At 44.2% G+C, this 13,878-nt stretch overlaps 1 protein-coding gene across 1 annotated transcript in view; it reads left to right on the top strand.

The window, feature by feature from the left end:
• Positions 1–13,878, top strand: part of WNT2 (wingless-type MMTV integration site family member 2) — a 46,761-nt gene that overhangs the window by 21,195 nt on the left and 11,688 nt on the right. The window contains exon 4 of the mRNA XM_011937376.1: positions 4,207–4,471. Coding sequence (XP_011792766.1) covers positions 4,207–4,471 — 265 coding nt within the window. The remainder of the gene's footprint in view (positions 1–4,206; positions 4,472–13,878) is intronic.

Here is a 13,878-nt window from a genome sequence, read left to right as displayed (position 1 = left end):
GGCTCACCCCTATAATCCCACCATTTGGGGAGGCTGAGATGGGAAGATTGCTTGAACTCAAGACTTACGGACCAGCCCCAGCAACATGGTGAGACCCCCATCTCTACAAAACATTTTTTAAAATGAGCTGGGCATGGTGGCATGCACCTGTATTCCCAGCTACTCGGGAGGCTGAGGCAGGAGAATCGCTTGAGCCCAGGAGGCGGAGGTTGCAGTGAGCCGAGATCGCACCATTGCACTCCAGCCTGGGTGACAAGAGTGAGACTGTCCAAAAAAAAAAAGGATGGAGGGAAACAGAATGCATAATTCAAAATCACAATTCAAATCATAATTCAAAATCACAGTGTGATTTATAGTAGAATTTTAAGTGTGCTTTTAGAAATAGCACAGATCTGAGATTCACATCTTTGTTCTACCTCTAAATAGCTGGGTGACTAGGGATTTTCCTTTCCTTACAGAGCCCTGGTTTTCATAACCATAGAATGGGAATGATAACTTACTTTGCCTGATGGTGATAATTAGATAATGTGTGTAAACCACCTGGTGTGGAGCCTGGCACACAGTAAAGCACTCACCCAATACGTGGTTGTTATTGTTACCATGTTAAAACATTTGAATACTGGAGTTGTTCTAAACCAGGAATCCTCATTGTGAGTTTCTTGCCCCCATATCCTTACTCTTACCTCAGTTACTCTTGAAAACAGGCTGCCTTGGCTTACATCCCCTTCCCTCTGCCTCTCTGATTGAGTACGCTTTTGTCCACTTCAAGGTTAAGGGTTTGAATTTCAAGTCGGCAAACCCAGTACATAGAAGAGATGAAGGTAGCCCCTGACCGCGATTGAGCACTGAACGCACTGTGCATTAACAGTGGATGCTGGAGACGTGAGCAAGCCCAATACTAGAGATGCTGTCTCAATTTCCTCCCAGGTTTATTGTCAGATAAAGCCTGTCATTAATCCACCACCAAGAAGTGATCATGGTACCTGCTGAAATACTTTCTGCTACAAGTAACAGATCCCAAAGGCACTAAAAAAAAGGAGAAAAGTTTACTCACTTGGATCACAAAAAGTCAGGTGGTAGGGCAGGTCCAAAGTGGGCTCATTGAGCAGCTCAGCGGCATCCCCAGAACCCAGATCTTCACATCCGTCAAGTGTGCCTGCAGCTTGCTGCCTGTCGGCATTGCTGCCTTCAGGTTGCAGAGAGGCTGCTACAGAAACCAGCATCTAGAGACAAAGACAAGGTATTTCTCCTTATGTGCCTCTTTTATTTTATTATATGTTATTTTTGAGACAAGGTCTCACTCTGTCACCCAGGCTGGAGTACAGTGATGTAATCATAGCTCACTGCAGCCTTGGACACCATACTCAAGTGATCCTCCCACCTCAGCCTCCCGAGTATCTGAGACCATAGGCACATGCCACCACCTCTGGCTAGTTTTTTTTTTTTTTTTTTTTTTGTAGAAATGGGGTCTCACTATGTTGCCCAGGCTGTTCTTGAACTGCTGGCATCAAGTGATCCTCCTGCCTCAGCCTCCCAAAGTACTGGGATTACAGGCATGAGCCACGGTGCCCCCACCTCACGTGTCTCTTTTAAAGAGTGAAGAAACATGGCCGGGTGCAGTGGCACACACCTGTAATCCCAGCACTTTGGGAGGCCGAAGCAGGCAGATCACAAGGTCAAGAGATCGAGACCATCCTGGCCAACATGGTGAAACCCCGTCTCTACTAAAAATACAAAAATTAGCTGGTCGTGGTGACCCACGCCTGTAGTCCCAGCTACTCGGGAGGCTGAGGCAGGAGAGTCGCTTCAACCAGGGAGGCGAAGGCTGTAGTGAGTTGAGATTGCACCACTGCACTCCAGCCTGGCGACAGAGCAAGACACACTCTCAAAAACAAAATAAATGAATAAAAAATAAAGAGTGAAGAAACATTTTTTACAAGACTCCTAAGGGATTTCTCCTATCATAGGATTGGCCCAAACTGAACCAGCACATGCTCCACACTGGAAAAAAATTAAGTGGCAAGACCGTGAAATTACTATCAGCGATTTAGACTACTTTGGGGTCAGGAGTCCTTTGGAACACAAGGCTGCCCAACACCTGAACGAAAACTGTTAGCAAGGAAGGGAGAAGGTCGCACAGATGATCCTGTCTGTCACCACCACATGTTTTTTAAGGATTTATAATGTTATTTTTAAGATCCAATTTTAAATTAATATGCAAATTCTTCAATTAATTGTATAAAAATATCAGCTTTGAAGTTTATGATCTGGAAATTCAATATTAGAAAAGGAAGGCTGACCAGATGCATTGGCTCACCCCTATAATCCCACCATTTGGGGAGGCTGAGATGGGAAGATTGCTTGAACTCAAGACTTACGGACCAGCCCCAGCAACATGGTGAGACTCCCATCTCTACAAAACATTTTTTAAAATGAGCTGGGCATGGTGGCATGCACCTGTAGTCCTAGCTATGCAGGAGGCTGAGGCAGGAGGATTGCTTGAGCCCAGGAGTTCAAGGCTGCAGTGAGCTACAGTCACACCACTGCACTCCAGCCTGGGCAGCAGGGTGAGATTCTGTCTCAAAAAAAAAAGAAAGAAAGAAGAGGAGGAGCAGTAATATTTCCTGTCATTGTTAAATCTAGGAGTATTACTTATGGTTAAATAATCTAGATTTAAAAAGAATAAACTTGGAAGAATGAGCATTCATGTTTAATTCCCAAGTACTTGGTGTGGAGTGAGTTTTGTGTGGCACGCTCCAAGATCTTAGGAGGGACAGCTCCAGGACAGGTGACAGCCACATGGGGCAGAGTGGTAGAGCCAAGATGGCACTCCCAGGGTTGTGTCTGTGGCAGAGGCCTGCCATCCAGGCCATCCTGTGAGCCTCCTACCAAACCCTCATAATATAAAGATGGCGGTGGGGCACATGGGGGCAGCGTAATTCCGAAGAGGAAGTTCATTCTAAGACATCCTTTAAAGATGCCCGGCTCCCTGTAACTGGGAGAGTCAAGCTAAGCACATGCTTCCTGCTCACTTCTCCATCCTTGCCCTCCAGGGCTGGCTCGTGTTGAGGAGGATAGATTTCAAATGTGCACCATCCACAATGGAGGTGGGGGTAAGGTGGGAAAAACACCGAGTGCCAAGGCCCAGCCTGGGCAGAGTGGGAGTGAATTCCTATTACCAAGCTTGGGCAAGTCACCTGCCTTCCCCATCCCTGGTTCTTCATCTATAACATGGGAAGAGCAGTAATCAAAGTTGTTGTGAGGACCATGAGCACTAATAATCTCTTCACTGGGGTGAGCAAAGGAGAAAATGGGCCAGGGCAGGATAACTCTCACCAAATTGCTTTGGGGAAAGTGCTGTTCTGCTGGCTTATGAAAACAAAGCAGAAGCTTCTCCGGAAGTTTCAGGCCCACCTGTCCCCTCTCCTCTCCACAGGCCTTGCACCCACAGAAAAGGGGTTTCCGTATTGGGAGCCAGCCAAGATGAGCTTGTCCCAGTTTCTTTGCTTCCTCTCTAAGAAAGATCAGAGCAAACCCACCCCTGTCATCTAAGCTGAATCTCCCCAAGTTACTGTCAGCCTCAGGGTCACTAACTGACTTTGCAGTACGGTCTGGCTCTGTCTTTTCCTGGCTGTGTAACTTTGGGCGAGTGCTTCCACCTGTCTCAGCCTTGCTTCTCGATCATCGGCAAAATAAATACAGTAGCACAGGATTACTGTAGTACCAATTACTGTGATTGGTTTATGGAAGGATTTGGACTTAGCAGTTATTTTGTTAATCTAATTTGCATAATAGCATACATTTTTATATTATTTTATTTTAAACTGGACAGCATTAATTAGATAGTATATATGTTTACTATAATAAAGCTCTATTTATTTAGAAAATAATTCAGTCCCTCACTCTTCAAACTGGCCACATGCCCTGTTAAATAGTGAGGTTTCTGTTATACTGATAGCCAGTGGGGTACACAGTTAGGCACTATCCCTCACCTCTCTACCCACTGTCCTGCCTGCTGCAGTCAGGGCAGGCGGCTAATGTGGCTAACAAGTGACAAGCAATGCTTCAACATCTCCCAGTCACTCGCCCCAGGATCCAGCATCCTGAGAGTCACTTCTGGATTACTGGGAGGCAAGGAGAGTAGTTGTAGCATGTGTCACCTGCTTGAAGCCACCTCACTGAACTTGCCCCTGTCTTTTTCGGCAGGCTGTAAAGCGGTTCTTGAAACAAGAGTGCAAATGCCATGGGGTGAGCGGCTCGTGTACTCTCAGGACATGCTGGCTGGCCATGGCCGACTTCAGGAAAACGGGCGATTATCTCTGGAGGAAGTACAATGGGGCCATCCAGGTGGTCATGAACCAGGATGGCACAGGTTTCACTGTGGCTAACGAGAGGTTTAAGAAGCCAACAAAAAATGACCTCGTGTATTTTGAGAATTCTCCAGACTACTGTATCAGGGACCGAGAGGCAGGTAAGCTCAAAAGACTTTCTTCATAGCATCTAATTCTTTCAACAATTGATAATCCACAATTTAAATGAGGTTCTGTATTTTCAGCCTGCTCTCTTTAGGTTCGAAGCTCACAATCCTTACCATTCTTATTGAAACTGCACAGGGCTGGGCGCAGTGGCTCACGCCTGTAATCCCAGCACTTTGGGAGGCCGAGGTGGGCAGACTGCTTGAGCTCAGAAGTTCGAGAAAAGCCTGGGCAACGTGGTGAAACCCTGAATCTACCAAAAATGCAAAAAATTAGCTGGGCATGGTGGTGCGCATCTGTGGTCCCAGCTACTCAGGAGGCTGAGGTGGGAGAATCGCTTGAGTCCAGGAGACAGAAGTTGCAGTGAGCCGAGATCACACCACTGCACTCTAGCCTGGGTGACACAGTGAACTCCATCTCAAAAAAAGAAAAGAAAAGAAACTGCACAGAGAGCTCTCCTATGCAACTGGAGAAATGGGTTGACAGTGCACAGATTCTGGAGAAATTGAAACTGCACAATGTCTGGGGGAAAAAGTCAAGATACGCAGATTAGCAAAATTCCTCAGCTTGGGCAGATTTCTAGTTAGTGGACTGTGTACACTAGGGAGAGCAGCCCAGCATCTTTCATGTGATCCTGAAGCTGAGAGCAGGATACATTAAATCCCACCTCTGTGACTATGGAAAATGGTCCCAGGGCTTTAAATTTAGACTCTTCTGAAATCTGCCCTACTTCCCCTTCCCTGCTCTTTTCAATATGCTTAGAAATTGCCAAAGATAAAAAGCAAGAATTTATCCCCACTCTCTTGGCTATAGGTGGGCAGTGTATAATAAAGGCTGTGTCAGAGGCCCTTCATTTATGAAAGCCACACCATTCCCTTCCAGACGGTACCTTCTCCATCCTTCAAAGAACAGCTCTGTCAGCCTCAACACCGCAGCTGTCCCACCTACCTGGTTTACACATGCTCATGCTCTACCTCTCACTCCTCGTGATCAATTCTGAGCTCCAGGTTTAGCTCATTCTTTGTAAAGATTCTAGTCCAAAATAAGAATGAGTACAAATCTAAGTTCATAGGAGGTGATGGGAGTCTACAGCCCAAGTCAATTTCTAAGACTTGGTAGAAAACAAAGGAATTCATTATCAGAAAAAAAAAAATCCTCTAATTTAGAGTCTGAGTTTTTGTTTTTTTTAATTTCAAAATAATTGCAGAGGCACCAATAAAACAGTGTAGATGGCAGCCAGCTGTCAATTAGATTGACCAAGAGGCAAGGTTACCAGGGAATGTCACAAGGAGGCCAAAGCCTTTTTTTCCTTGAGTGGTTGAATTGCCTTCATGGTTTGATGAGCTAGTTCTCTGCAGCATTTGAGCAGGTTGCTACACGCAGCCCAGGGATTAATGACAACTGAGCAGAGGACCAGATGCTGTTCCCCACTGCATTCCTGACACACTTTGGGACCTCTAACAAGTCATCCTACCTGTCAGGCCAAAGTTATAGTGAAATCACCATGAAACCTGTGCTTGGATACACGATTGTCCCAGGGGTCTGACCTCCCTCTACCGGTCACTAGCTGTTTAACCTCAGCCTCCTCACACTGAGCATGGAGATGCTGCTGTCTTTATCATTTAAGTCCTATGCATTGACTCCTGTGCACTGGGTACTGGGCTGAGATCCTTGCACACATGGTCTTATTTTATCCTTACAGTAGGATCCTTACAGCAGCCCTATGACAACAATGCATTGAAACTTGTTACTAAGCAGAAAAAAAAGAAAAATGAATAAGAGGTGGCTCCTGGATGATGAACATCAACCAAGAACCACATTCACATCTTACTTTTTAAGTCAGATAAGCAACCCTAGATATCATCTTCTCCACTGTACAGATAAGAAAAGTGAACGACCCACTCACGATCTCACTGGTAGGAGAGGGTGGGTGTCTGATCCCTTGGCCTGTGCTTTGACCCTGTCATTACACACTTGCCCCTGCCTGCCTCCAAGGACACAGATGTGAAAAGGCCTTGGGGAGCAAAAACCTTATTTCAAATATAAGAGGACCCTCTTCCCCAGCATGTCTTTTCTGGTTCTTTGGATTGAAGCAGTTTGCACAGGGAAGCCAGCTGGTGTACCTGAGGAATATGTACTGCCTTAGGTATAACAGGTATGACATTTATTGTCAACGAAATATAGACCATATTTTTTTCTTACCCCTCAGAGGTGATTCTGAATCTAATCCCTGCTGCCTCTTCAAGTTACTAAGTTATTCTTGTGTACTCTGCTTTTTCAACTCTTTTTATTAGAAAGAAATTCTGTTTCTTAATCCTGAAATAGCAGATATATCTATAGTACCCATCACATGCCAGGGCTGAAACTGCATTCTCTCTTTGATTCTCACAGAAAGTCTGTAAGGTGAGTGTGTTATTATCTCATTTTATGGGAGGAAACTGAAGCTCTGAGAGGGTAAAGATTTTCCCCAACCACTTGTGGTTGGTAAGAGGCAGAGCAGGGACTTAAACCGAGCCTGTCTTTCCCTTCCCCTCCCCCTCCCCCTCCCCTCCCCTCCCTTCCCTTCCCTTCCCTCCCTCTTTATTTTTATTTTTTACTTATTTATTTTTTTGAGACAGAGTCTCACTCTGTTGGCCAGGCTGGAATGCAGTGGCACGACCTTGGCTCACTGCAACCTCCACCTCCCGGGCTCAAGCAATTCTCCTGCCTCAGCCTTCCGAGTATCTGGGATTACAGGTGTGAGCCACCACGCCCGGCTAATTTTTGTATTTTTAGTAGAGATGGGGTTTCACCACATTGGCCAGGCTGGTCTCGAACTCCTGACCTCAGGTAATCCACCCGCCTCAGCCTCCCAAAGTGCTGGGATTACAGGCGTGAGCCACCGCGCCCAGCCCTGGCTGTCTTTTCTTTCTTTCTTTTTTTCTTTTTCTTTTCTTTACTTTTTTTTTTTTTTTTGACAGAGTCTTGCTCTGTCACCACAGCTGGAGTGCAGTGGCACGATCTTGGCTCACTGCAATCTCTACCTCCCATGTTCAAGCAATTCTCCCGACTCAGCCTCCTGAGTAGCTGGGATTATGAGGATGTGCCACCACACCTGGCTAATTTTGTATTTTTAGTAGAGATGGGTTTTGTCTGTGTTGGTCAGGCTGGCCTCGAACTCCCAACCTCAGGTGATCCAGCCTCCTCGGCCTCCCAAAGTGCTGGGATTATAGGCATGAGCCACTGCACCCAGCCAGCTAACTATTTCTTAGGAGCAATCAAAGACATTGACACTTTTGAAAATCTGAGGGGCTTGTAACTGAAAAGGGCTTCAAGGTAACCTAACCGAAATGTGGGTGAAGCTTGATTCTGATTACTTTTGACCTCCCCTCTTTGTGGGCACCTCACCCCATAAAGTTCCCACATCCTCATGCTGCCTCTTCATCACACAGGACCTACTCCCAGCCACACTCACACACACACACACACAGACACACACTGGGACATAAGTGGCACAGTGAGAAAGGTATGGGTTGTTGTTTTTATTTTTTTTATTCTCACTTACAGGCCATGCCATCTTGGGCAAGTTAAGTAATTTTTCGAAACATCACTTTCCTTCTCTATAAATGGAGGTAATTGCCTTGAAGAGTCAGAGAATATACACATAAGGTGTGTAGCGCAGGACCTGACTTGCAGCAGGAACTCAACAAATGTTCCCGCATCCTTCTCCAGCTAGGTCTGTCCCCATCCAGGAATAACCTGGGGTCTCGACTCTGCAATTTTTCTCATCAAAGTTCACTAGCCTGTTAGCATTATTTCAGGACTTCTCTAGAGGCTGACTTGGTAACTGCTGTCAGTGAAAGCTTTGACGACTGAAATGATTTTATTTGTAGTCAAAGAGGGTTCCTGAGGATGCTGGCCTAACTCTCTCATACTGGGCAAGCCATGGTGGGAGATGTTTTTTGGGAGATATTTATTTAGAGTTATCTAGTTTTCCTTAGCAAGAAATCAGGTACTAAAAAAAAAAAAAAAAAAAGCTGTGTCTCCCTGAATTTCTTCTTGCCTAATAATTAGAGAAAATTAGGAATCAGAGGCTAACTAAATCACTGATTTTTCAAACTTTGAGGTGTTTAAGTTTGAAAAGCAGCACCAGTGAACTCAGCCACTTGGGAGGCTGAGGTGGGAGGATCACTTGAGCTCAGGAGTCGGAGCCTGCAATGAGCCACGATGGTGCCACTGCAGTCTGGGCAACAGAACAATAAAAAAAAATTAAAATGATGAAAAACAGAAAAATGTATACAATTTCAGGAACAGCTCCCTGAGATACTGGTTCAATAGGTTGCTAAAGAGCCACTTCCTTTGGAAAAAAGTAGACCACACCTGTAGACTGCATCAGTTGCACAAACCTAACTGATAAAACAAGCCAGTTCATGTCAGTCAACAAGCTGCCTTGCACAGGAAGCAGTTGCTGACTAGCAGGAGTAAAGCCAGTCAGTTCCAAATAATGATTCCCTAATGATGTTCAACCTTCTCACCACCATTGCTTCCCCAGTGCCAGCAAGTAGAAGGTGCCCACTAAGTTGAAAACTATTAAGTGTGCGTGATTTTAAAACAAAAGCAATGATGGAAAGCAAAGAAAGAAGCAAAACCAAACAAAATAACCACAACAAAGCAGAGTGAGCAGTATGAGATGCAATGTCAGGAAGGGTTAATGCCGATTTTAAAAGAGAAAATGAAAAACAAGAAATTCTGTATTAATTACTTGATTTAAATTTGACTGCAAACTTTGGACTTGTTTTGGAGCCTGGCTATCCCAGGATGCTAGCCCATTTTGAACATGCAAGAGTTCTGTTTACCAGAAAACAGGCCTTTCCTAATGCAACAGGATTTTAGCACGGTGGGGTTGGGGTCCTCGGTGGTGTGCTTACTCAATAATGTGTGCGTGCTGGTGGCTCTTCAGTGCAGACTGAGAAGATGATACCCAACACCTTCATTTTGAGAAGAGAGAGGCTCCCAGATCACACTGAGTTAAAGGCAGAAAGCCCCCTTGTTACAGGTCTCAGATTCTCTGTTACACCCACTGCCTTTACTAACCAGAGGTTAGAGGACATTCCAGGATGACTCTGTTCTTTCCAGGATGACTGACTTGCTAGAGCACATGCTACAGAAGTTTCTAGTGGAAAATGGCCAGGATAAAACCTCAACTTTATTTATTATTTTTTAGAGATGGGGGTCTTGCTCTGTTACCCAGGCTGGTTTTGAACTCCTGGCGTCAAGTGATCCTCCCACCTCGGCCTCCCAAGGTGCTGGGATTATAGGCGTGAGCCACCGTGCCTGACCAAGCCTCATCTTTAAAAGGCCATTGGTTACATAACCAAGAGCAAGGCCCTCAGCAGCCATATGGGTGGAAGCGGGTTTTCTCAGATAAAACTTGCATCTTATACATCTCATACATGCGGCTAATTGCGTAGGACTCCAAATATATACAATAAAAAAAATTTTAACTATCTGGACTTGTGCTTATATAATATCGAATATCCTAAATCATATTTGTAATAAAATAATCGTCTGATGGTCAACAGAATTCAAAAGAAATATTGCAAGGTTTGCATCAACCACTTTAGCATTTTCTTAGGCTCAGCCAAAAAGAACATTAACTAAGTACGGTTCAAATAATTTATAAATAATCTAGGAATCTTACTGGAAATCTGATCCAATACATTGGTTAATCAACACCAACTGAGAACCAATTTCATATTTTTTAAAGTCAGATAAGCTAAAATTTGTCTCAGACAGAAGAGAGATAAATTGAGAGAGAAAATAAGTGATATAGCTTCCTTCAGAAAGCCAGCACCTGCGGCTGTGTGCTTAGTGCCTGATGCAGCGAGAAGTGAAGTAAAATGGTTGTTGAAAAGACAGAAACAGCCAGGTGCGGTGGCTCATGCCTGTAATCACAGCACTTTGGGAGGCTGAGGCAGGTGGATCACTTGAGGTCAGGAGTTCGAGACTAGCCTGGCCAACACGGTGAAATCCTGTCTCTACTAAAAATACAAAAATTAGCCAGGCGTGGTGACTCATGCCTGTAATCCCAGCTACTCGGCAGACTGCACTCTAGCCTGGGCAACAAGAGCGAAACTCTGTCTCAAAAAAAAGAGAAAAGAAATAGAAAGCTTAAAAACCAATTAAGGAAGATATTATTATGGCAAGAACAAGAGCAAAAGACATTTTCCTCTAGTCTTCAGTTGAAGAAACTGAGTGTTCTAAGGTTCAACTATAACACTCCATGCAGCTCAGATCAGAAGAGTACATACAACCATGTGATATTGTGCATGTGACATTTTGCAGGCCAAATTGGAGGCTAGATCTTGGAAGCTGGACTGTCTGGGATGAGTATCCTGGTGGTTCTATAGTTATCTACTCTGGTCACTGCTCCAGGCATCTGTAAATCAAAGAAGCCCTTAAGGTAGAGACAGATTCATCTCTAACCGAGGAATGCTGCTGCTCTCCTCTCTAGAGAATGCGTCTGCACCTAATCACAGGCCACTTTCACTAGTTATGATGTAAAAACCCTGACCTGGGCCAGAGGTCACCCTGAGGTCTCCTCTCTAACTGTAGGAAACAAGCTACCCTCCACCTCTTCTCCAGTCAAGTTCAAAAAACAAACAGAGCTCAGTGGTTGTTTAACTTGTTGCCTGCAAAAAACTCCAAAGCCCGGTTGACAACTCCAGGCTGTGAATGGTGTAAGCACTGAGGTATCATATTTTTCCCCCACATAAATCATATTTGACAAACAGAACTCAGAACCCTTGGGTACCCAGTCCCAATCATGGTTTTCAGAGACTGGTATTCTCTCATGCCCGGGGGTGTGGCCTGCTTTGCAGAAGCTGACGAATGCCGGGATTGTGTCCCACCAGCTGATTAAAAACAAGGGAACATGTTTTTAATGATTAAACATGATTAAAAATATGTCAGCCAATAGCAATGGGTGGATCTTACTTAGACACTAATATGTGAAGTTCTAACCGATACACCTTAAGTCCCTCATTTCTTCACTGCACAAATATTCATTGAGATCCTCCTATGTGCCAGACACTCTTATAATCACTGGAAATGCAGGGTTGAGGAAAACAGACTCAGTCCTTACCCTTATGGCGTCATTGACTTCATGGTCCTTGAAGCAATAGCCAGGCACTGGGACACAGTCTAGGTGCTGGAGAACCCTCACACGGGGGCAGTAAAGTGGTGGTGTTTAGGTTTCAGTCCTTGTTGCATTGTTCTGTTACAAGGTCTTATCTTACATATGTCATTTTGACAAGGTAAAGAATGAGTTATTCATCTCCTTCTGCTTTGAGAATTATAGAAATTCATGAATTGATATCTAAAAGGTGCTAAGATAGCTAGATCAGAAGAGAATTGTAGAAAAAAATGTTTCACTGAGGCTTGTAAGTCACCATTTTCATGGGTAGTTACTGATTATGCTGTAGAATTAGTATTAATTACTATCCATTGAGCCCTCTTTTCAAACTCTTTAGCGGTGTATAGTATAATTAGCCTTTCCCTCTTCCCCAAAACACTTTTAATTTCTTGACTCTATAACACCACACTCGCCTGCTTTTCCTCCTGTTCCAATAACTGGTCCTTTCTGATTTCAGTTGCCAGTTTCTCCTTCTCCAAATTTTGAAGATCTTCCAGGCTCTCTGAACCCTCTCTGCTCTCTCTCTGTACTTTCTCCCTGGTTTGGTCTCTCCATTCCTATGGTTTTAAATGCTGTCTTTGTCCTTGTCTGCCTTCTGTACCATCATCCTGTATCCAATTCCCTGCTTGACAGCTTCCCCCAGATTTCATACAATTACATCAACCTGCTTCTGCTCAAAACTGGACTCCTTATTTGCCCTATCACCTGAAACTTGTTTTCCCCCAGCCCTCCTCATCTAAGAAAATGGTACTGCCACCCACTTCCGTGGTCAAGCACAAATCTGCGAGTCATTCCTTACACTCCTTCCTTGTCACCTCTATCATCCCGGGTACCACTGGGACCTCTTAAATGTGTCAAGGACCTATCTGCTTCTCCATCCTCACTACCAACCCCTAGGTCCAAACGGAGCTACGTTCTTTCATTCATAGCACGTGCCACAGTGTGTATAGCTTGTATAAACATGTGTTTGTGACCTGCCTGTACCATTGGAGTCCACTGAGGATCCTGTGATGGCAGGAACTGTATCTGCCTTGCTCACTCGTTCCCCAACTCCTAGTACACAAACATGTGTTGAAGTGAATTGAATGGCGAATTATAAAAAACATAAAATAGTTTCATTAGATTAGCTGCATTCTTAAGTGTGTTAGTGCTGCTTCATAGCTTAAAGATAACTCAGTTCCTTTGAAGGGAATTACTAAGCACGTCTCCACCCAGCACTGATTAGCTTTTAATACACAGCCTATGACAATTCCCATTTAAGCTTAAGTGTTCAATGGAATTTTTCCTCACATTCAGGCACATTCATAAGGCATTTAAGGAGCTTCAGATGTTGCTTGCCTGGCTATTTCCCTGGAGATAAAAAGTCTCAAGTGAACAAATGCATCAGCAGACTGTATCTCTTGCTTTTATTTATTTATTTATTTATTTTTTTGAGACAGAGTCTCGCTCTGTTGCCCAGGCTGGAGTGCAGTGGCCGGATCTCAGCTCACTGCAAGCTCCGCCTCCCGGGTTCATGCCATTCTCCTGCCTCAGCCTCCTGAGTAGCTGGGACTACAGGCGCCCGCCACCGTGCCCGGCTAATTTTTTGTATTTTTAGTAGAGACGGGGTTTCACTGTGGTCTCGATCTCCTGACCTTGTGATCCGCCCGCCTCGGCCTCCCAAAGTGCTGGGATTACAAGCGTGAGCCACCGCGCCCGGCCTATCTCTTGCTTTTAACTGGCAGCAGAGACTCAGTTCTTTTACTCTTGGAGGGGCATTTTTCACTCACTACTATCAGTGGCCTCCCTGGGTAGTTCCTAATTCTGGTACTAACATAGCAAAAATACTTTTCACATCCAATGCTCTTTGATGTTGTAGGCACAATCTATAAATCTGTGTTATTTTTAAAATGCAAACTTAGTAGAATTACTATATTTTTAGGATACACTAAAATGTGCCCTAATTTGAATTGACAGTGATAATCAGATTGAATTGTGAATACTGAAAAAAGGATTTTTTCTGAAAAAAAAAAAAAAGACACTTTTCTTTCAGGAAAAAAAAAATGCTTATTTTCTTCAATCTAATTGTTTGACTTAGTTTGAACTACTGACAAATACTTTACCAAATAGATGTCCTTTTATCTTTATATTTTGGAAATAGAAAGTACTCATTTTGAATTACCAATTAAATGTGTTGCAAACAAAAGGATGATGCTACAATACTTTAAAGTAACAAATTTGCTTACTTCA

This window comes from Colobus angolensis, unplaced genomic scaffold, assembly GCF_000951035.1.
Source record: "Colobus angolensis palliatus isolate OR3802 unplaced genomic scaffold, Cang.pa_1.0 Scaffold163, whole genome shotgun sequence".
NCBI classification, from domain to species: Eukaryota; Metazoa; Chordata; class Mammalia; order Primates; family Cercopithecidae; genus Colobus; species Colobus angolensis.
This window is presented reverse-complemented; position numbering and strand designations above follow the sequence as displayed.